Source organism: Puma concolor, chromosome D3 (assembly GCF_028749965.1).
Source record: "Puma concolor isolate L17-30 chromosome D3, mPumCon1.1.hap2, whole genome shotgun sequence".
In the NCBI taxonomy this organism is placed as follows: Eukaryota; Metazoa; Chordata; class Mammalia; order Carnivora; family Felidae; genus Puma; species Puma concolor.
Genome location: NC_141678.1, coordinates 35322842 through 35348203, shown reverse-complemented (window position 1 = coordinate 35348203; position 25362 = coordinate 35322842). Strand labels below are relative to the sequence as shown.

The following is a 25362-nucleotide window of genomic DNA, read 5'->3' as shown; positions in this document are numbered from 1 at the left end:
TCAAGAGAGAGGGCTAAGAAAGAGCAAACAAGAGAATGAAAATAAATGAATGGATTGCAAATTGTCAATCACATTCAAACAGAGTGGGTGAGATCTCCAAATAGATGGTGTAGACCAGAGCATGGGACTGTGAATCAAGGACAGAGCCCTAGGGAAACAATCATTGGCTTAGATCTTTACAGATCCCATTTCATGGGACTGATGAACATGGGAAAGATGGGACATTGCAGGTAGAAGAATGAAGAGCCATAAAAGTCAAGGTCGTAAGGGTGAACATCTTTTCAGAAGCTTGACTGTGAAGGAAAAAAGATTTGACTAGAGGAGGGGAATATAGGTTTAAACAATTTCTTGTTTCATCCGTGTTTCATTTCTTTATTGCCATTTTTTTTTTAAGATGAAAGAGACTGACTTCTAAGAAAGCCAATCAAAAAGAGGTTTAAAAACATGGAAGAAGATAAGCAACAAACAAAAGAAATGAAATAACTAGCCAGGCACATCCTGGTTTTGTGGAGCCCAAAGTTTACTGTATGTGGTAGGAGACAAGAGAGCTTAAGAACTGTGTCAAAGTAATGAATACAAAATTAGATACAGGACACTGTAATGGGACCATGAAAGTCAGGGCCTTAAAGTCTAAGATTCACTAGAACTAGGGCACCTGGGTGGTTCATTTGGTTAAGCATCTTAGCTCAGGTCTTCATCTCATGGTCGTGAGTTACAAGCCCCATATTAGGCTCTGCGTTTAGGCATGAGGCCTATTTTATTATTTTTTTTAATTAAGTTTATTTATTTTGAGAAAGACCAAGACCATGTGAGTGGGGCAGGGGCAGAGAGAAGGAGAGAGAATCCCAAGCAGGCTCCCCCCCTGCCAGTGCAGAGCCCAACATGGGGCTTGAACTCACAAAACCTCAAGATCGTGACCTGAGCCGAAACCAAGAGTCAGACACATAATCGAGTGAGCCACCCAGGCACCCTGAAGCCTACTTTAAAAAAAAGATTCATTAGTTCTGAATAAATCCATGTCTGTTCCTAACAGTTTAAATTCCTAGAAGTTGGGAAAGAAGATGATTAAGAGCATTAGTAGTGATATTAGCCTTAAACAAAAGGATAATACTTCTTTTGAGACTCCCTTTTGAATATACATTCTAAGAGGCCAAGAAGCTTGTTATTCTTCTTCGTGGATTTATCTACAAAAGTTGGAGCAGTGCTCATTAATAGATACTCAGTAAATATTTGTTGAATAGATGATGGAATAGGAAGAAAAATGATCTGATTTAGTGCTCAAATAACCCAGCTTAAATTTTAAGGAGGAAACATCTTTGTAGTAGATAAGATCAGATTGAGGGTAGATGGCAATGAAAATGGAACTTGAAGAAAGTAATCATGATTTAGAATAGACAGACACTGAGGAACAGAGGCAGAGTAGATGAGGCAGAAGGATATGTGTTTTCAAGAGAATGGTTGAAATGACACGAACACTGAAGAGACTAAATCTTCCTACTGTTTAATATTGCAGATAGTCAAACTGTTACTTCGTCATGGTGGAAATCCATTTCAAGCTAATAAGCACGGGGAGCGCCCAGTGGATGTAGCAGAGACAGAGGAGTTGGAATTGCTGCTAAAAAGAGAGGTGCCTTTGTCTGATGATGATGAAAGTTACACAGGTTCGTTTCAGATAATCTACATTCAACTGTTTGTTTGACGTGGTGTTTAGTAAAACATTCTGATTCTGCTTTACAATACAGAAAATGTTTGAGTTCCTTAGAATAATGTTAGCCAGCTATTAAGAATGATGAATTTAGTAACCTAGGTATTTACTACATGTCTTCTGTGTAAGTGGACATAATGCCATTGCCCTATTTTCATGATTCCCTCCCTGCCCCCCCCCCCCCCCCACAAACTGCTATCACATTAAAGTCTACTGCAGAACCTTTCCCCATTAACAGCTGTTAGCACGCTACTCTGACTTCTTTCATTCTGTTATAAATTAGAGAGCTACTAACCAAACCCTTCCTGTTTTTCCTGGCATTAGTGAGTCATCTTTGCATTTTGACTTCTGTGATTTAGGTGGTTGAACTCTGCTCATTGTTGTAAGGTAGGGGCGCAGTTTATAAACATCGTATTAAAAAGGAAAGATCTAAAAGAATATTTCAGAAAAATTTTGACGTACTTGGTTTCCTTTTAAACATAAACAATTAAAGATGTAACAGAAGAAAACTTTCCTGCATTGAAGAAAGTCTTTTACATATAGTTTGAAAGGATTCATGTTTCAGGCAAAAATCCTCATTGAATTTAGTCTTCAAGAATTTATTAAGAATCATAATGGCCATATCCTCAAAAAATTTTAAAGAATTTCTATAAGAAATTAGGTAATACTACTTCTTATAAATAAGGGAATAAAGGGGCGCCTGGGTGGCTCAGTCGGGCGGCCGACTTCGGCTCAGGTCATGATCTCGCGGTCCGTGAGTTCGAGCCCCGCGTCGGGCTCTGTGCTGACAGCTCAGAGCCTGGGGCCCGTTTCAGATTCTGTGTCTCCCTCTCTCTCTGACCCTCCCCCGTTCATGCTCTGTCTCTCTCTGTCTCAAAAATAAATAAAAGTTAAAAAAAATAAATAAATTTAAAAAAAATAAAAATTAAATAAGGGAATAAAAATCAAACCATACTCATTTAATCTCAGCCATTTCCAGAAAGCAGTAAAGCAACATTTATACTTTTGAGGCAGAAAGGTCTACCCTGTGCTTTTTTTTTTTTTTTTTTTTTGAGGTAGAAGTGACCTATAACATTATGTTCCAAGTGTTCAACGTAATGATTTGGTGTTTGTATATATTGCAAAATGATCACTACAGTAAGGCTAGTTAACATCCATCATCCTACATAGTTAAAATATTTTTTCTTTTTTTTCTCGTGATAAGGAATTTTAAGATCTGTCTTAGCAGCTTTCAAATACATAGTACAGTATTATCACCATGCTGTACCTTCCGTCCCCATGACTTACTTATTTTATACTAAAAGTTTGTACATTTTGACCCCTTTCATCCATTTCATCTAGTGCCCACCTCTGGCAGCCTATAATCTGTTCTCTGTATCAGTGAGCTTGGGGTTTTTTTGTTTTGTTTTTAGATTACACATATAAGTGAGATCATACAGTATTTGTCTTTCTCTGACTTACTTCACTTGGCATGATGACCTCAGGGTCCTTTGTAGATGGCAAGATTTCACTCTTTCTTATGGTTGGGTAATTTATTAATGCATATGCCACATCTTTTTTAACCATTCATCCATAGATGGACACTTGGGTTGCCTCCATATCTTGGCTATTGTAAATAATGCTGCAGTGAACATGGGGTGCATATATCTTTTTGAGTTAGTATTTTTGTTTCTTCAGATAAATACCCAGAAGTGGAATTGCTGGGAATTATGGTAATTCCATCTTTAATTTTTTGAGGAGCTTCCATACTATTTTCCATAGTGGCCGCACTAATTTACATTCCCACCAGCAGTGCAAAAGTCTGTTTTCTCCACGTCTTTGCGAACACTTTTTATTTCTTGTCTTTTTGGAACTAGCCATTCTCACAAGTGTGAGGAGATACCTCACTGCGGTTTGCAATTCCCTGATAATTAATGATGTTGAGCATCTTTTCATATATTGTTGGCCATCTTTACATCTTCTTTGGAAAAATGTCTATTCAGATCCTCTCCCCATTTTTAAATTGGATTGTTTGCTTTTGAGTTGTGTGAGTTCTCTATATATTTTAGATGTTTTTATGAGATACATGATTTTCAGATATTTTCTCCCATTCACTAGGTTGCCTTTTCATGTTGTTGATGATTTCCTTTGCTGTGCAGAAGTTAGAATCTCAGTGTTTTATTATGAACATGTTCAGCGGTGCCTGAGTGGCTCAGTTGCTTAAGTGTCCGACTTCAGCTCAGGTCATGAACTCATGGTTCATGAGTTCAAGCCCCGTGCAGGGCTCTGTGTTGACAGCTCAGAGCCTGGAGCCTGCTTTGGATTCATATTCATTCACTCTTTCCCTCTCTCTCTTTCTCTCTTCCTCTCTTCCTCTTCCACATTGCACACTTTCTCTCTCGAACATAAATAAAGGTTTTTAAAAGTTAAAAAAAAATATTCAAACATACAGCAAAGCTCAAAGAATTATGTAGTGTACACTCTTGTACCCACCAAATACAATTTCTTAGCTTTTAACTTTTTACTAGATTTTTTTTATTACATTATCACATATCCAATCTTCTTATTTTTTTGATGCCTTTCAAAATAAATTGCAGACATTTCTAAATCCTTTAGCAGGCATTTCATTAACTAGAGTTCTGTTTTTGCGTATGATTATTGAAGATAATATTTACATTTGTGAAATTAATCTTTAATGAAGCAGTCTGAATTTTGAGAACTGCATAGACCTGTATAATCTAATCTTCTCAAGATACAGACTGTCTCTGTCATTCCAGAAAGTTCCTTACACCCTTTCCTAGTCAGTTCCCACCCCTACCTGATCATTTATATCTTTTATGGTAAAAATGATTAGGCAAGAATCACTAATGGCTGATAATCTACAGGGGACTTTTTGATGATGAGCAGAATATTTACATGGCCTTTTCACCAATACCACAACAGAGGAGAAGGAAAACAGTAATGATAGAGAAGAGAAATTTAGCAGCACTGAACTTTGTGGTCAAAATTACCATCATCAAGGGAGGGATGGATGCACATCATGTGCCTTCAGATGTGATACCATGAGAAGGATATAATGTTACTTTTCTAGCATTCTGGCTGTAAATGCATAATCATGAGGAATGTTCTGGTTTTTTTTCTTTTTAAGAGCCAGCACCATGAAAGATTAAGAAATGTCAATGTCATAAAGTGATAGAAATGTTCCATATTATGTAAAGAGATAACAGTTAAGGGCTATACCTGTTCCTTGTCTGGATCCTATCCTGGAGGGGGAGAATGACTATATAAAGAACATTATACCATACAAGGAATATGGACAGAAGATTAGCATTTTATCAGTGTAAATTTATGAAGTTGATAACTGTACTGTGGTGATAGATAATATCCTTATGTTTTAGGAAATATTCACTGAAGTAGGTAGAGGTAAAGAGCTATGATGTATATAATTTACCTTCGTGCAGTTCAAAGGAAAAAATGTATATATACACACACATATATACAGAGAGAATACAAGTTATAAAGCAAGAGAGTATAACAATAATAGGCATATCTGGATAAAGGATATATAGTATTTAGTATTTTTTTCTAGCTTTTTGTGAGTCTGAAATTATTTCCAAATGAAATTCGAAATAAATACTGGGGCACCACGTGGCTCAGTTGGTTAAGCATCTGACTTCGGGTCAGGTCATATCTTGCAGTTCATGAGTTCGAGCCCTGCATTGGGCTCCACGCTGCCAGTGCAGAGCCTGCTTAGGATTCTGTCTTTATCCTTCTCTCTTTCTACCTTTCCCTTACTTGCTGTCTCTCTCAAAATAAACTTAAAAAAAAAAAAAAATATATATATATATATATATATATATATATATATATATATAGGTTAACATATCAGTATATAAGCTTTCCTTGCTTTATGTGTTGAAAAGATATAAAAGCAGTGACATTAAGACAGTATGCAATAATCAGTCATTCCTAGTGCCCAGATTATAATCTTGAAAAATATTCTACTAAAAGTAAAAGAAAAGCAGGATGGGGCACCTGGGTGGCTTAGTCAGTTGAGCATCCAACTTCAGCTCCGGTCATGATCTCATGGTTCAAGCCCTGTATTGGGTTCACTGATGGCAGCATGGATCCCACTTCAGATTTCTGACCCCTTCTCTCTTGGCTCCTCCCCCACTCACACTCTCTCAAATTAAAAAAGAAAAAAAATGAAAAGAAAACTGGGAAAAAATAGGTGATTCTTTGAGGAAATCTAGAAGATAAACTTGGGACATTTTGTCATTACAGATTCTAAGGAAACTATCAAAGCCTTGTCAAAAAGCCTTAGGAAACAAGTTGGAGGAATACCCACTGGCCAAAGATGGGATAGTTTGTGCTTCAGTAACAGTATTAGTTGCATCTATGTTTAAATCCATGATTCCATAGTGATAAATTTTTAAATTAATTCATCATCAGGGAACTAATTTGTTATCTTAAAAATTAGGCAGAAATGGAAAGTAATCATTTATTTTGCCTTTCCTATATGAACTTTATCACTGGGTAACTTTATAGGTGAGAAGTATTTTCTTTTAAGATTAATTCAGCCAAAAGAATGGGAGAAAAGGATTAACTGTTTTGCAATTCCCAGTTAGTTAATATATCTAAGCATTGCTAACATTAAATTAAAAAAAAAAAAAATACTGCAATGCCCCCAATGAAAGAATACAATTCTCAGTCCTCAGGTTCCAGCTGCAACTTGGAGGAAATATCAGGGTTTGAGGGATATGCTGAACTTCATTAACCAAAATCTAGACTGTGGGAGACCCAGACAGCTTTGGTTCTTCAACATAGATTGCATGAAAATGAAAAAGGATAACCTGTAGGAAAAAGTTAAAATGTTTAAAAAGGAGGGGCGTCTGGGTGGCACAGTCGGTTAAGCGTCCGACTTCAGCCAGGTCACGATCTCGCGGTCCGGGAGTTCGAGCCCCGCGTCAGGCTCTGGGCTGATGGCTCAGAGCCTGGAGCCTGTTTCCGATTCTGTGTCTCCCTCTCTCTCTGCTCCTCCCCCGTTCATGCTCTGTCTCTCTCTGTCCCAAAAATAAATAAACGTTGAAAAAAAAATTAAAAAAAAAAAAATAAAATGTTTAAAAAGGAGAAAGACTAAAAAAACGAAGCATGTGTTTAATAGGTGAGTTATACTTTTCTGGGGTATTTTTGCATAAAACTCAGTCGAGATAGATGACACTTGTAAGTTCCAGGATATTAGGGTTTGTTTGTTTGTTTAAGTTTATTTATTTATTTTGAGAGAGCAAGCACAAGTTGGGGAGGGACGGGAAGAGAGAGAGAATCCCAAACAGGCTCCATGCTTTCAGCACAGAACCTAATGCAGGGCTTACACTCACAAAACCTCAAGAACATGACGTGAGCCAAAACCAAGAGTTGGACGTTTAACTGACTGAGCCACCCAGGAATCCCTGGGATATTAGATTTTTTTTTTAATACTAAGAAATTCTTGGGGTACCTGGGTGGCTCAGTTGGTTGAGCATCTGACTCTTGATTTCAGCTCAGGTCATGATCTCATGGTTTGTGGGAATGAGCTCCACATCGGGCTCTGTGCTGAGAGCATGGAGCCTGCTGGGGATTCTCTGTCTGCCTCTCCCTCCCCCTCTCCCTCCCTTACTCTCCCTTATCCTCCCGCCCCCTCTCTCTGTCTACATTTAAAGATGCTAAGAAATTCTTACCTTTCTCTCTCTCTCTCTCTCTCTCTCTCTCTCTCTCTCTCTCTCTCTCTCCATTTAAAAGATACTAAAAAATTATTAAGATGATATGTTGGGGAAAGCCTGATAAGCTTTCAGTAGTTTTGAGGGGGACCAGCAATAGTAATAGTTCCTTTATTTCACTAAGGAAATGATCAGCATTTTTACTTCACTTAGGAAGTGATCAGCACTATCACCTATCCAAAAGTAGGATTAATTATAAGAAGAGGAGACCGAGGGTGGGGGCTGTAAAGAAGGAAAGAAAAATACAATATTGGGTAAAGTGTTGATAGCAGTATTTGGTGTAGTAGTGGTAATGTTAATGAATGAAACTAAAACTATAGGCAAAATTGTAAAGGGGGCAACATTCTTTCCAGCATCTGTTTTCACCTCTTAACCATCCAGTAGATCTAAGTTCCTTAAGTGGTACATAGACACTGCTTGGTAAATATTTGTTGAATTGCTGGGGAGGGTTTACTGGCCCTGAGGGATTATTCAGGACTTTTCAGCCTCCACAAATCCCAGGAATAGCTAAATCTGTAGGCTGAGTTCGTCCATTACAGAGACTAGAAAAGTTTGAGGAGATCTAGAATCAAACAACAGAGAGCCTTCTCCTGGTACTTTAGCTGCTAACTGGCAGGCACAGGGGTGAAGGCCACTTTACCTTCCACCACTACCTCGGTCTACTCCCACCATTGGGTTACAGTGTGCTAACAAAGAAAGGCAACCCTTCAAGGTTGTCTAGAAATCTGAGAGAATGATCATTTTAAACAAAATGTTAACCCAGCTAAATAAAACTACTAGAGGAAGCAGATTAACTTCGACAACAAAAATGAGCACTGAAGAAAATTCACGTACAGCACAAAATGACTTTTTGGAACTAATAAAAAACATGATTATACAAGCAGAACTCCAGTGAGGAATGATCATTGTTAGGGCTTTAAGTTGTCAGACTGGAAAATCATGTAAAATAAATCCTTACAACACAGCAAAAATACAAAGAGAAAGAATCCTAAAAGAAAAAAGACTTAAGAGAATAGATCTAGGAAATGTAAAAGGTCAAACATGTGAGTAATATCTACAGGAATTTGAAAGGGAAAAAAAAGAAGCAGGTGAAAGATAGTCCATAATTAAACAAATAGAAAAAAATTGTCCTGAGCTGAAAAATTTTCTGATAGCCTGAGTCTATCAGTTATAAAGGTGAGTAAGTTCCAGATGGTTTAAGATTTTTTTTTAACATTTATTTGTTTTTGAAGGAGAGAGAAGAGTGTGAGTGGGGAGGGGTAGAGAGAGAGGGAGACACAGAATCCGTAGCAGGCTCCAGGCTCTCAGCTGTCAACACGGAGTGGGGCTTGAACCCACAAGCCATGAGATCATGACCTGAACCAAAGTCAGACGCTCAACCAACTGAGCCACCCAGGCGCCTCCAGATGGTTTAATGAAAACATGTGTGCGCGCACGCGCGCGTACACACACACACATCCCCCCACATCCACCAGACATGTATTTGTCAGTTTCCTTAGTTCTGAATGTAACAAGTTATCTACCAGGAAATACTGTCACATTGGCATTGGACTTACAACTTTTTTTTTAATGTTTATTTTTGAGAGTGAGAGAGTATGTTATATGTGGAGGAGGGGCAGAGAGCAAGGGAGACAGAGGATCTGCAGGCTCTGTGCTAACCGTGGCAGCAGAAAGCCCCATACAGGGCTCAAACTCATGAACGGTGAGATGATGACCTGAGCAGAAGTCAGATGCTTAACTGACTGAGCCACCCAGGCTCTCCTGGATGTAGAACTTCTAACAGTGGAAGGTAAACTGTTGAGAGAAAATTGCATTATAAAAATTCTGTACCTGACCAAGGTATTATTCATATGTCAGGGTAAAAGAAAGATAATAGCAGACATTTAAACATTTAAAAGATGTACTAATAAGTATATTTTCTTATATTTAAAAAAATTTTTGGAAAAATCAACAACTTACAAAAGTGGTTATTTAGTAGAGGAAGGGATATAAAAGGAGGTACGTGAATTGTTACAACAGTCTTTGAAAAACAGTCTGGCAACAGCTAACAATACAAGAGCTCTTATCTTGTAGAGATATATACTAAAATATTTCTAGATGAAATGATATGAACAGGATGTGCCTCAAAGTGATACAGGGATAGGATAAATGGAGGTATGAATTGGCCAAGGATTGATGGCTATTGGAGCTGAGTGATGAGTACATGATGGGCTAGTGGTTTCCGGGTGGTATAGTATAACATTGCCTACTTTTGTGTAAGTTCAAAATTTATCATTGTAAACATTTTTTTAAATAGATATGCTCCTTGATCTAGCAATTAAACTTCTGATAATATCTCATGTTTTTTTATAGCGCTGTTTTTAGTGGCAAAAGAAAAACTGTATGGTGATACAAGGGATTGGTTGCATAAATTGTGGTAGATAGTCACACAATGGACTATTTATTGTACAGCTGTGAGAAAGTAGGTCCTAATGCTATTACTTGGAGAGATTTTCATTAAGATATTTTTGAGTTAGAAAAATCAAGATAATCATAATATCTCAGTTTTAAAATGAATAATATTTGTTAAACCTCTAAGTTTGTGTATGTACATACATTTGTGTAAAATCTTACAAGTATGGAACAGAATTTGAAAGGATATATACCTAGCGAAATGTACTTTGTTGAATCTGTTTACTAACATCACACATGATCTAACTGCCAGATCCCTTAGCTATCTTTTTACTCTAACTGCCCTTAGCTATCTTTTTACTCTCCTGGCAGAATTTGACAATGTTGACGTTCTTTCTAAAATTCTCCTGTGTTGGTTGTTGGAATGTGATTCTCTCCCAGCTTTCATCTAGCTTCCTGGACTGTTTCTACTCAGTTTCGTTCTAGAATCTCATCTTCATTTCTTCCTCATTCCCTTCCCATACATTCCTGTGTTGGTTTTTCCAAAGATTTTACTTTCTGGACTGTCTTCTCATGACACATATTCTCATAGATAAATTTCACCCACACTCCGTTTTAACTACCATCAATATGGTGAGGTCTTCCAGATATGTATTCCATACTTTTCTCTTAAACCTCAAACCTGTATATTTAATTGCTCTCTGGATATTACCACTTAGAATTCCCACAGAAATCAGTAGACCTAAATAGAAGTTCTTCTCTTCCATTTAGACTCCTTTTCTTGTTTTTCGTGTCTCGATTGGTGATAGCATCATTTATCTGTATATATGTCACTTGGTGGTCATCTTAATAAACTCCTCTGTCTCCTTTTCCTTCAGTTTTTCAGCACCTGTTCTTGAAAATTGATTATGTGTCAGGTATTATTTAAGTACTAGGGATACAGCTGATTAAGAAAATGAAGATGCTAACGTAATCATCCACTAACCTCTGTCAGTTTCTACTTCTAAAATATTTGTAAATCCATCTACCAGTTATAAGCTGCAAGTCATTTGTGCTGTGTGAGATCAGGGCTATAACAGTTAAAATTACCTTGGCTTTCATAAGAAAGTAAGAAAATAAGATTTGAAAAAGAAAATTTGTATATGGTATGTTAATTTTCCCATTTATTATGGCTATGAACTCTGTAACTCTGGTCTCTTCAGAAAACAGTGGCTGTGAAGAGCAGCTTTTATTATAAAACTTGCCATTAGAAAACAGATTGCCTGTGGAAGAGGGGAGGGATCATATCTGAACTTAAATGTTTAATTAGAGTGAAACACATCTTCAAGAGCCTTTTTTGATTTTCACTGATATTGTTTCATGTGTTCATCAACTATGTATTGATTTTTCAGAATATTTATTTTCCACATGGTGAATGTGCCTGAATTATTGCTTGATCAAAGTCCCTCAAGGAATGATGCAAAAATCATCAGTAAGTATCATACAAAAATTTTGGAGTTGCTGAAAAAGACTGATGAAAATACCCACTTTGTTTATTTTACATGAGGTCCTTGTTAGACTTAACTTTATCAAACTTCATCCAATCTAAATTTAGAATGTATTACTATCTAATCAAGAATAACTGCCCATAGATGTTTGTATGTATATAGCCTGATAGCATCATTACCCATCTGGTATATCACATCATCCATGTGACAGATACACTTTAAGAGTTGCAAAGTTAGATAATATAACCAAGACGCTGGATTTTAGAACTTAATAAATTTGGAGGAAATAGTATTAAATATGTAACATTTAAAATATGGCTTATTCCATTAGGCATTGTGCTTTATGCCAGTGCTACTCAAGTCAAGGTTGCTGTACCACAAACTGTTACTGGTCCTCAAGATAAGGAGCTTGTGCCAGAACGTAAATCAACACATTGCTTCCCATTACCAGGAAGGATGAAAGGCTATGAGTAAATATCAGCTGAATTAAACAGTGTGCTAGTGACATAAAATTGATTTCCAGTTTTGGTGCAGGCTCCTTATTTCTCCACAGATTAGTAATAATTTGCAGACTAGCCTCAGTCCAGAGACTACACTGAGTAGCTCTCCTAAGTCCTGCATATCAAACATTTATAATATTGCAGGAATACATGTCTTGGTTAGTATAGCTTATTTGTATACAAATGTGTGGCACTTTTAAATTTGCATAATTCTTTAGTCTTTTTCCCCCCTAATTTCTGCCCTTTCCCCACAGTCTTATTCCACATTACCTTCCTGCACAGAAATTCTATCTAATAATGGTGTTTGCTACAAGTAATTGCTTCTTGCTGCTCTGCTGAGGACTCAGTCATATTATTCAGAGTCATGTCACACTCATGAAACATAATTATGGTAATGGAGAAGTGGGTAACTCTGTGTCACACAGTGCCCCCCCCCATACTTTCTGGCATTCATTAATTGCCAAAGTAGAAATTCTGTTACAGATTTACAGATACTAATTTTATTACTTAAACAGAGTGACCAGTGAACAAAGTTGAAAATGCCAGTCATTGTCAAAAAAGGCATTCACCTTTTTCTTATGTTACTTCAACCACCAGAAATCTGGCCTTGTTTATCGAGCAGCTGCTATAAACTTTCCTCACTTGCGTACTTCACCTTAAGGAGATACTCCATCATAATAAATAGATGAGCTACTCTTAGCATCTGCTGTAAAAACAGATCAGGAAACTTTTAAAAAGACAGTGATATATTGTTACCCACTGGTGTTTACTGAGTACATTTCTGTGTCATAAAATACACAAAATGACCAGTATTTTTAAAGAGCCTTATTTTCTTAATGTTAAAATATTAAATTGTAACTATTCTAAATATATTGTCATACTTTGTGAAACTCATTTCCTCAGTTTTATATTTCAGGAGCTATGAAAATATGACTGGTTGATACATGCACATACGGAATTATAACAGTTAAATCAATAGATCAAAAAAACAATTATTTAAGTCCAGATATACCAGAAATTTTTATTAAATGGATCATGTGATGTTAACAGTTTAACCATAAGTAGGAAGAAGCATCACCTTAGGAAGTTTTAAAGCAAACCTTTTAACCTTAGAAGTATGAAGATATCTATAGGAAGAAATTACATAAGATGTTTTTAGAGTGTTAAAATATATTATCAGCATACTTGATCATTATAGGAGTTTAGACTTGATCAAGCATTTTGTAGGATAAAGGAATTTGCATGTTATATACCTAAAATTAAAGATTCTCCCTTTTAAGATGTAAAGAATATTTTATCTTCTTGCTTTCCAAATGGCATTTTTAAATCACTTCCAGAATATATGTTAGGAAGTGAGTTAGGCCAGGTGTGGAAAATTATAATCCATTTATAACCCAAGAACCTTATTTCGTTTAATTAGGACTGTTAGCAAACTCTCACATTAAATCCATTTCTGAACTGGTGGAGTGGCAGCAAGCACAGTGGTGGGTGTTCAGCACCCTTTCTGTCTCACCTATCCCTGTAGTACCAGTGCTTGGCAGAAATGAAAAGTCCAGTTAGGTAACTGTTATGTACAGAGGATTGAGAATACAGCATGATAGGCAGTGAGATATTCTTTGATTTCATGACCAACCAGACGAAATTCCTTAGTGTTTTGCATAGTGTTTTTGCATGCTCTGCTTTTTCTCCTCTGCTTTGTGACATATATGGTACACTTGACACACAGAATTCTGAATTGTAATTTTTCAGACCTTCTTCTAAATATCACCAGCTGCTTCTATCTGAATCTCAAACAAAACCACTACAGTTCTCTTAGTTGAAAATCAATACAGATTTTACCATGTGTTTTTTTATGGATTAATTATATCAACCTAATACCAAAGCTTAAGAATATTTAATTCTACATGGAGTGTTTTTTAAAGAAAAATATGTATGTTAAAGTTTGTTAAGTGGAGAAAAAGGAAACAAAATTACTAAATTACCATTTACTGTAGGTGTTCATTTTTAGCAGTGTCTATACGAATTACACACTTCTATATTTTTTGCTTGTTCATATATCAGAAAAATAAATGGAAAATTGTGGTTGCAGTTGAGACGTTCTTTGGATGTCTGCAAATGAATACATTATAAGTCTTTAAATTTTATGTTACATAAAATAGCCTATTAAATATCTCTCTTTGAAGTTTATATAACCAAGAAATTTTAATTGTATATGCCCAAAATATGTAAGATTATTTTTTATAAATAGTAGGTTTCTTTGTTAATAATGTTAGTTTAATGGCTTTTATCACAAACTGAATTTCTACCAGTACCTAGCAACTTAAAGTGAGTCTGTCACATAATTATAATAGTTGAGATATTGCTGAATATGCAAGACTAAAACTCTCTGAAGGGTACATTTGGGCAGAACCCTTAAAGACCTTTGACTTTTAAAAATTATTTATTATATATAAAAAATTATTATATATGCATACATTGAATGAGTTCAGCCTTAGCTATATCATTCTGTCTGCAGAAAAGTGTTTTATCTAGTCATGATTAAAAGGACCTCCATGTAATATATATATATGTATATATATATATTTGTTATGGAATTAGTGGAGACTGGGTGATTTTGTCAGTTTCCTTTAGTGACATCAAAATTTTTGTAGTGATACTAGTCCTATTTTCAGAGGGGAAATTTTTTTATTTATTTATACTTTATAGAATTAGTTTATCTGTTTTACTGACATTTTAGTAGAAAGGCAATGTGTAACTATGACTAATTGAGGGAGTATACAGAATATTGTGGTACTTGATTTTACTTCCTATGTAGATTTTGCTTTTAGACGTAGTATTTTCAACTGTTGATTATATTCTCTTCCTTCCCCAGCTCACCCCTAAACTCTTGACTATAGTTCTCTTACCTGCATCTATTATTATAGAAATACAGTGAAAATATGTCCTCGTATGGCATACTTACTTCCAAATAGATGTATGACTGCTTTTCTTCCAGAAAGCAGAATTTAAATACCTAAACTTAGGAGAACTGTGGCTTAGAAGTGGAGATTTAGAAGAGTCTATATAAAATTACCTGATGGGTTTTTCCCCCCTGTCTCTGAGCTACATTTCTCAGTCAATTTAAGGATATGAAAGCTGTAATGATTTGTTTCCTAAAATGCAAGTAAATTTTTTTAGTGTTACTTCTTTGGCTAGGTAATATAAGTAAGTTCTACAATTAGTCCTTAAATATATTAGTTGTGAGTAGTGAACTATTACAGAGCAAAGGAACAACTCAGAATATACATAAGAGAGGCCTGCAGCATTTGTGAAGTACTCTTCCTCTCAAGCCCCAGAGAGTCTCTGAAACTACAATTAGTTTATTCAGGAAACAGTCTCAGCGGAAGACTGAGATTAGAGAGAGCCACAGATCAATGCAAAGGCCTCTCAGAGAAGAAATGAGTTTTTCCTTTCATCAGTACAACAAGAAATCCAGAGATTTAAGGAAAAGGAAAATCAGTGAATGAAAGACAAGAAGGGCCAAGATGAACAAGCAGGACTGTTGACCTTGGAGAATATAAATAATACAGAAAACAGAAGGATAAGTTGTTCTCAGTATTCTTGGAGATCCTTGGAAGGCAGTCTACTAAAAGACTGCTGTGAAAAAGTAGACCTGGAAAGTCCTCCGAATTCAAAATATTTATCATAACTGAAAGTAAATATTCTATACACTCTAAAGAACAGACTGGACCTTGCTGAAGATCTTGAGATCAAAGAGAAGAGCAACATATAAAACATTAAACAAAAGACATTGGAAATACGCGAAAAATGGTAAAAACAGACAAACAAAAACATACCCAGGATAATACAGTAGTCATCTTACAAAAAAGAGCAAATGTTGAGAAGAAAATAACTTCAAGGATAAAATTCTTTTTAATTCTATAAGCTCCCAGTATCACAGGGAAACATGTTACCTACAAAGGAGAGACTGGCATCAGACTTCTCAAATATGTTTTAGAAGACAGGTGGAGCTGTAGTTACAGCATTCTGTGAAATATTATTTTGAACCTAGAATTCCGTTCCCAACCAACTATCACTCAAGTGTCAGGGCTTTCTTTCTCTGGAAAAGTTCCTCACATATATATATATTACTCTTCAGTGACACAAAACACAAGTCTAAAAGGAAGATATAAAAACTAACTCAGGATTTTGGTGAAAAATTCCAGAGTGACAACAATGAGCAGTTGGCATATGTTTTAACAAAATGTCAGCTTTATGAGGAATGTTATTAAGAAAAGAGAAAGTAGGTAACAATACACATAATGTCTGAATTAGATGGAGAGCTTGCTGTGTCTGGTATTGATGTGAAGGCATATTGTCTGAGCTGATGAACAAGAAAAAAGGTGAAAACTCCAGGAAAAATAAAACATATGAATAATTCATGGCCTAATTAAAAAGCAAGCTAAAATGTGACATGATTTTTGGGTTGCTCATGGAGCAAATGCATGCTTTCTGAAATGACAGTAGAAGGTCTCTCTTGGTCAGATAATTTAGAAGAGCCAAGAGAAAAGACCCGAAGTTCAGAAATTCTGTCACTTTATTATTTCTAAGTTAGTTAAATTCAAATAAGGCATATGTAATACTTTAAAGAAGTTATGAAGAATGATTCTCTTGGGTGGTGGGATTATTTTATTGGTAGTTTTTCTTTACCCAACTCTGTATTTCTCTGGCTTTCTGTCATGAACTGTTTTACTTTTATAATAAAAGAACAATAAAATGCTACTTGAAAATAAATGAAAACAATTTTTATAAAAAAGATTACCAAAGTAGTATAGCTTAGGGGGCACGCCTGGGTGACTCCGTCCGTTAAGCCTCCAACTCTTGATTTCAGCTCCGATCATGATCTCATGGTTTGTGGGATCAAGTCCTGCATTGGACTCCGTGCTGATAGCGCTGAGCCTATTTGGGATATTCTCTCTCTGTCTCTCTCAAAATAAATAACCTTAAAAAAAAAAGAAGTACAGCTTAGGACTTTTCTGCACTAACCCATCTCTGAATAAAAAATAACATGTATAAGCAAACACCATTCTAAATGTAAAGGGTTTTTTTGTTTGTTTTTGTTGGTTTTTTTTTTTTAAGAAAGTATTCCTATGTCTAAAGAATACTTAGTTCTAGTTAAATATATTACACACATGCAGCTTTCAACATTGTAGAGATTTTGGTAATGGAAATCAAGTCATAAAACATTTTTTTCTACTCTTTTTGAAATGGCTGTTCAATAATAAAAGCTCAGATTTACTACTCCATACTATCTAGGTTTGATCCTTGAATCTCTAATTGTCAGCAAGTTTAGTTAACCTGGATGTACTAAGTTTCACATCTGTAAAATAAAGACTACGGCACAAACGGTATGAAGATGTGGTAAATAAAAGTTAAATGAATATATGAGTGCGCATAGAATATCAACTGGCACAGAGTTAAGCACTTGATAAATACTAGCTTTGAAACTAGTGAAAATCTAAAATAAGGTTATCACATTACACATGTCCAATTGTTTAAAATTAAGTATTGAGAACCATATTTATATAATATTGCAGCCTTGTAATCTTCAAATTGAAAATGTCATTTGTGAGGTGCCCAGTTGGTTCAGTCAGTAGAGCATGCAACTCTTGATCTCAGGGTTGTAAGTTTGAGCCCCATGTTTGATGTAGAGATCACTTAAAAATAAAATCTTCAGGAAAAATACAAAAGAACATTTAAAAAAATAAAATGTCATTTGTATTTACCATTATAAAGATGGGAAATCTAATCAAGTTCACAGATTTAGTCATTTAAGGTAGTCACAGCATGGCTGCTTTTCCTTTGCTTTTTATGTCTAGCTTTGTTGAGATGAAATAGATGTATAACATTGTGTAAGTTTACGGTGTACCACTTAGTGATTTGATATATATGTATATTGCAGAATAATTACCACAATAAGGTTAGATGACACATCCATGGCCTCACCTAGTTACAATTTTGTGTGTGTGGTGAGAACTTCTAAAATCTACTTTCAGCAACTTTGAAATACACAATACAGTATTAACTGTATTCACCATGCTATGAATTATGTCCTCAGAACTTACTCATCTGATAACTGAAGTTTGTACCCTTTGACTATCTTCACCCCTTTTCCCTATTCCCTGACTTTTTTTCCATTATAAATTGGATTAATAGTCATGAATGAGGTATTTTGAATCTCTTATTTCATGTATTTATGGAATATATAAATCCAGATACTGCATATCTAAGATGGGAATATTTCAAACTCAGGCAAAGAATAGATAGCAAGTTCATGTTTGAAATTCAACTTTAACCTCAGGTGGGTATGTTTAACAGCATTATGTTTTAATTCAAATCATTTTCCATATAAATTAATAATAAATCTCATTTAATATAATGTTTTATTGTAGAGCCTAGGGTTTTGTAGCAGAGTTGTTTTCTTGGTATACTTAATCGTGAAATCTAGAAGTAGAAGGTATTCATAATGAATTTTTAGAGATTATGGCATGATTATACTGGGTTTGTATAGTTCATCTTGACTATATTTAAAGTTTTTTATATACTCAGAAGTGACAGCATGGTGGTTGTGAGTACCAGTATTAAAGTCAGAGAAACTTGGGTTTGAAGACCTAGCTCTGCCACTTATTAGCTGTAGGGTCATGGATAAATTTGTTATTAACATTATTATGTAATATCCTAGACCTATAAGGTGGATACAGAAATGAGACATCTTATAGACTTGCATAAATATGGTATTCATTTTAAGCTTTCTCCATGGATTATTTTCAACAAAAAGTTCTCATCTACTTATTAAGTTGTAGAAGAAACTTTTTTTTTTTTAATCAACCTGTAAGGGCATTAAATTGATTAGCAAATGAAACAGTTTATATAATTGTGTCCACCCCTCCATCCCTGTTCCATTTTCCCCTTCTTTGGGAAATACCAAAAAAAATATTTTCATAAGGGGTTGTCAATTATGACTAGTACTTTTATGTTTAAAAATATAAATACCACCAGACGCTAATACAAGAAAGTTGTTTCTTTGTACCCTCTGTTTTTCTTCTTTCCCCTCACTGCTTCCACCTTCCCCTCCTCTTTGCCCCAGAAGTCTGTGTCTGCATATGTCCATTTTTTACCTGAAAAACTGGTGATTTCCATTGCCCTCATTCTAACGGACCACATACCTCTGCTGTAACCCTGTAATAAGTGCAGTAAGTGCCTGGAGTTAGCTTGAATCTTTCTGTCTTCAGTTTTCTGATACTAAGTTAAACAAATATGAAAAGCTATGGGATTTAATTTCGGCTTTTCAAGTTAACGTGCAGTTTATTGAATTTGGCATGTTAAGTGTACATTATTACTTAATTGCTTTTTAATTTAATGATACATTTTTCTCTCTTTAAGCAGTGAGTTAATATTTATCACATGTATGGTGTGTGCCAGGATATACCAGGCACATATGTAAATTTAATACAGTAGCCCTGTGAGTTAATCCCTGATAATAGATTACTGACCCATTAGGTGGCAGAGCAAAGGTCCAAACCTAGAGCTAAACACAGACCTCATGTACTTTTCCATTCTTTCATGCCGATTGTCATTGGGTGTGAAAACTTCAGAGTCTGATGATCCTAATGTATTATATGCTGTAGCATAAAATCACAATATGAATTTAGTGTATGTTTATTTGACTTAATGGTGTTACAGTATGTGCTGTGGCCAGACTCAACGTTCGTTATGTTTGAGTGTGGCACCTTCTCTTGCCAAAAAGGGTTCTGAAAATGAAAATAGCTGGTGTTTTTTGGGTCTTGCTATAGAGTCTACCATTCACTAATTAAAAATCTTTAATGAAAGTTTACATTTTCATATATAACATTTTCCTGAAAATTTGCTTACATGTTAACCTGATTTTGTACTCAAAAAGTAAGAAAATTATTTTTTTTAATTCTTTAGTATATGTGTTTAGAGTTTTTTTGTCCTATATATTGCATAACATTTTTGTTTTAAAAAACATTTTTAAATAGATTGTAATATAATTATAAGCAAATTAGTGATTTTACCTTTATCATCAAACTTTTCATATATATGCAGGAGTAGAAAGAATACTATTATGAGCCCATAGATATTTATTACCCAGTTTTACTAATTACCACCTTCAGGCTAATCTTGTTTTTCTCTCTCCATTCTTCCATACTCCATCATTTTGAAGTCAATTCACTGGCAAGTGTTTTAGTAGGTATCTATAAAAGGGTAGGAATTTTTTTTTTTTTTTACTTTATACATAACCATAATATCATTGACATACCTAAGCTAACTAACTGTTTTTACTAGTAAATATACAGCTACTGTCCTAAGTTGTGATTGCCTCATAAAATCAAAAGATTTTTTCTTTAATTTTTTTAGTCAGAATCCAGAGTCTATATATATTGCAAACAGAGTCTACATATTGCTAATTGGGTGATATGTCCAAGTATCTTTTAATTTTATAAATATCTTTTTTTTTTTAATGTTTGTTTATTTTTGAGAGAGAGACCACCAGTGGTGGAGGCGCAGAGAGAGAAGGGAGACACAGAATCTGAAACAGGCTCCAGGCTCTGAGCTGTCAGCACAGAGCCCGATGCAGGGCTGGAATCCACGAACTGCGAGATCATGACCTGAGCTCAAGTGGGATGCTTACCTGACTGAGCCACCCAGCCGCCCCTCTCTTTCATTCTTATGTTCTTACAATTTTTGGTTGAAATAACCTGATGATTTGCTGGTAAATTTTCCCAGAGTCTGGATTTTGCTCATTGCATCTCCATGATCTCACTTAAGGAATTATTTTTCCAAGTTGTTATCTTCAAATTTTCTTAGTTTACCTTCAGTGAGTATAATGGTAAACTGACTTTAATGTTGAGAAGGAAAAGTTGCTTGTGGGTATTACAAAGAAATTTTGCTGGGGCGCCTGGGTGGCGCAGTCGGTTAAGCGTCCGACTTCAGCCAGGTCACGATCTCGCGGTCCGTGAGTTCGAGCCCCGCGTCAGGCTCTGGGCTGATGGCTCAGAGCCTGGAGCCTGTTTCCGATTCTGTGTTTCCCTCTCTCTCTGCCCCTCCCCCGTTCATGCTCTGTCTCTCTCTGTCCCAAAAATAAATAAACGTTGGAAAAAAAAAAAAAAAAAAACAAAGAAATTTTGCTGAAGGTTGAGCAGATTATTTTAATGTTTCTGGTCAATTTTCTTAATTTTTGTCAAAACTGAAGCGAACATTAGGTTTCTTTTGAAACTAATTTCTACAAGTATTGGCATAAACTCTTTATATAAATAATTATTAAAATATTTTACATGCTGATTTTGCCCGTAATTTTAAAATCTTATTTTCATCATTACTTTTCAAGATGTCAGTACACTGTACATGTATGTAGTACTTCATATGGGTTCTCTAATTTTCTTTTTCTTCACAGTTGAACTGTCTTCATTGAGCTTCTGAAGGAAGCTAAAGATTTTCTACTTTATTACATCTGTTCAGTTTCCATCTTAACTGTGTTATTACCAGTATCAGCAATTTTTCAGTTTGCATAAAATACAAACAATATGTAGCTATATAAATTCTATATAAAAATGGTGCCATTGCTTAAAAATAAATTTCTGGCTGACTAAAAAAGTTCAGCAACTGATGTACAAGAGCATGAGCTCAATATACGAAGATAGGCATGTTAGCACATAATGTGTGAAAGTGCAGGCTTTGTCAAAGTTCAAGGTGGCTTGAAGCAAATCAAATAACAGAGCTGTGCTCCACATAGCAGGTGATGTGGGAACTAAATGGCATGTGGATGAGATATTTGCCACCTCTTCAAATAGCTGAATTTAAAGGGGACATCAGCAGTGAATTACCCACATGGTAGTCAGTGGCAACATCATTTGCCACCCGGATACTGTACAAACTTGTAGAGTGGATAAATTTGTATTGCATGTTTACATCCCTTTCTACAGTCCTCCTGTTCTACCATACGCACCCCCACTTGATTTCTTGATGTCTTAATATGGTTCTAAAACATCCTATTTGTATTTATCCTACGTTAACTAAGCGCCTACTATCTTCTAGTTATTACGTAAGTCCCTGAGTATAAGTCATGGACTTATATTTGAAGTATCTGTTGAATAATCTGGAAAACCAGCAGAAAATTACAGCTCCCTCACTTAAGGTTACCTTCCCACAGATGACTCTCAAATCCCATAAATTGGCCTTTTTTTTTTTCTTCAGTAAGCACACTACCTTCCCTACTGTACTCCATCCCACAAATTTAAAATACAAAAATTTTTCATTCTCTGGGTGCTATAGATTTAGGCAGGTGCTGTTAATAAAATCATATATTTTGAAGGTTTACAGGAAGCTGAATCGTGTGTGCATGCATGTATTTAAGCACTTACTCATCTAGAATAGGTGGACTGCATTGAAGATATTGTGGGAAACAGATTAAAAATCACACCTTTGGAAGTGAGTTCTCAAAGGATACATGAGAAGTTAAATTTATCTGCTTCCAAACCCCTTCAAGTAAACATGTAATCTCCATAAATACCAACTCAAACAGTCTCAAAACAAGTCCCCTACCCAATACCCTCCACATAACAGATGACTACCCCAATCCCTTCCTATTTATAAATTCTCGAAGTGCTCCTCCCCCTGACTACTAATCTAAAATATCTTCTAGTTAAGTAGCTGGGAAATAATAAAGAGCAGCTGATTAGAATCCACATAAATATGCATGTAAATTTGGGGAAGAGTGAATAGTATACTGATGTGGCTAATGTGAATAGCAAGAAGAAAAGAGAGATGGGAGACAATGTAGAAATACGGTGAAGTCAGACAAAAGTATCCTGGGCTATATTCCTAAGAGTGAGGTAACTTTGGACAAGCTACTTCCCGGCTCATGCTCTGTTCACACGTCTCTGAAATAGGTATAGTAAATCCTGTTAGAGATAAATAGTAGTGTTTTACATTTTGAAAAGTTTCATACGATCATCTCTGGAATTTTTGTTTTATCCTAGAGTAGAGAACCCTCAGATGATACGAGACCTAGTATGTTCCTATAATGTTGGCCACATTGTGGTTTAAGGTGAGAACTGATCTAGGCAAAAAATGATGAGAATCTAAGCTGGGACGGTGGTAGTGGGAATAGAAGATAGATTTAAGAGATGTCTAGAGATAGAAACTTTAAACAGTTATTTTGGAAGTTGAGGAATTGAGAGTGTTAAAAAAAAAAAACCTCTGAGGTTTCCAGTTGGAGTAAGTGGGTTGATTGGTATGCTCCAGAAGTGGGAAATAGTGGTTTAAAGCAGCAAGAGGAAACAGCTGTGAAAGAGGTAATGAGTTGAATATCTTCAATTTTGAGTTAGGATGATTGAAAGGTGTCCAAGAAGGTCCAAGTTAGGCAGCTAAAGCTCAAGAAAAGTAGAGATATGGACTTGACTATAAGTTCAAGTTTAGGCTCATGGTGCATTTAGCTTTATGTCATCATCATCCACTCCCAGAATATATGTGACATTAGAATAGTTCTATTTCCTAAAAGTTAATATAATCATAATTAAAACCATTTTAAAAGCCCAGCCTCTGCTGAATGCCCTTTTAGGTTTGTGAGCTGTAATTGGTTTGTGAAATGCACACGGGTGGTTTTGCAGCGATTTTGAAAGAGGGATTTACTTGGGAATATTATCATCCCCCTGCATTGGTCACATGTGCTCTGTTTGCTGCCCCTTTTGGATACCATACAAGAAGAAATGGAAATAACATGATAGTCTCAGTAGGGAAAAAGTCAAGCCTAAGGATAATAGTGACCTCAAATAACATTTAGCTGTTTCTGTAAATGTCACTAGTATTTGTTACAAATATCTAAAAGTACCTTGAGAAGTATAAGAGCAAATTTCAAATGTATTTAAGTGTTTTTTTTCTTTTTTTTTTTTTTTAATTTTTTTTTTTCAACGTTTGTTTATTTTTGGGACAGAGAGAGACAGAGCATGAACGGGGGAGGGGCAGAGAGAGAGGGAGACACAGAATCGGAAACAGGCTCCAGGCTCTGAGCCATCAGCCCAGAGCCCGACACGGGGCTCGAACTCACGGACCGCGAGATCGTGACCTGGCTGAAGTCGGACGCTTAACCGACTGCGCCACCCAGGCGCCCCTGTATTTAAGTGTTTTTAATCAATTAAACTTTATTTAGCCTTTTTTATGAAGAAGAAAAATGCTATAGTGAAAAGCTTAATGTTTGAATAATTGCTTAACCTTTGTATTTCTCATTTGCCTTCCTAGTTACCCCAATAAAATTGTTTGAGTTGATAAACATTACATTTTTTTAAAGGAACTTTTGTCAGAAATAATTTGGTAAATGTTTTAAATACAAATCAAATTACTGATTAAATAGATAATTGAAGACTGAAAGATTGGAACAAAATGGAAAATAACAGTATAATGATAGCCATGGCCATTTTGACTACAAGAATTTGAAGATTTGGAGTCCAGATGATTATCTTCACTGTAAGCATTCATCTCCTAAGAAAGGCAAAACTTTTTTTTTTTTTTAAAGTTACTACCGCACTATAATCACAAGACCAGCTTGCTTTATGTAAAGCAGAAGGTTTAGGGTTGCTTAGGGAAGAGAAGAGATTTTAGCCTAGTCTGCAAGTGAAATGATGTCATGGAGGTACAAGTACCTTTGCTGAGATCAGACTCACCAGCTTCATGAGAGCGGCACAGCGTTACTGCCACCGGCTTCTGAGAACCAACTACCATATAGGGGAGCAAGCCCAATGGCCACATGCAACTCAGCAACCAGAGCCAGGTTACGATCCTTCACTGGAGTAATTCCACTCTCTCATCATGGGCATTAATTAGTGTTAAGATAACTGACTTTAAAGTTTACATCATTTCCTTTTTTTAAAAAGTAGTCATCTTTGAAAAAGAACCATAGGAGAAAAGTAGCTGCATGGAGGAATGTTGCTTAATTACCTTTAGTTGATGAATCAGAAGCACAAATGATAAACCCAAGGTACACATGTATGTGTAATTCCCTTAAAGAATTTGCATTTAACCTTGGTAAAATGCAAATGGTAAGCACTATGAGATTATTATGTATAGTGCAATTTAAGTCAGGTATTAATATGCATAAAAAAATCGGGAAAAAATAGGCTGAAGAAATTATAAAGTGACATTGCACAGGAGGAAATGCAAACACATGGCAAAATGAGCCACATCAGTAATTTTAAAAATAGTGATACTATTTTATATGTTACTGAACTTCTAAAAAAATTTTTTTTCCAAAGAGAAAAGTAATACCTGTAATGCTAGGAATTGGGAAAACAAAAGCTTGAAGAAGAAAATAAAAATCATAATTCTTCTAGCACAAGTTTAGTAGAGATATTTTGATGGATTTCTCTTGTTTTTTCATACACACAAATTGATACATTGCTGTTTTCAAGTAACAACGTATACAAAAAATTTTTTTCTATGTTATTAGATATCTGTAATATCAAATAATTGGAAACAACCCAAAAGTCCCC

The 25362-nt window shown here is 35.5% G+C and overlaps 1 protein-coding gene across 6 annotated transcripts in view; it reads left to right on the top strand.

Annotated features, from left to right (window-relative positions):
• ANKRD12 (ankyrin repeat domain 12) overlaps nt 1–25362 on the top strand; it is a 129017-nt gene that overhangs the window by 76924 nt on the left and 26731 nt on the right. For 4 of the 6 annotated variants that reach the window (XM_086682461.1, XM_086682459.1, XM_086682460.1 and 1 more), the window contains one exon: nt 1514–1661. In XM_086682461.1, coding sequence (XP_086538587.1) covers nt 1514–1661 — 148 coding nt within the window. Of the gene's footprint in view, nt 1–1513; nt 1662–11222; nt 11303–21007; nt 22926–25362 lie in introns of those variants that run through there. The other 2 variants (XM_086682463.1, XM_086682464.1) reach the window with 2 other exon arrangements.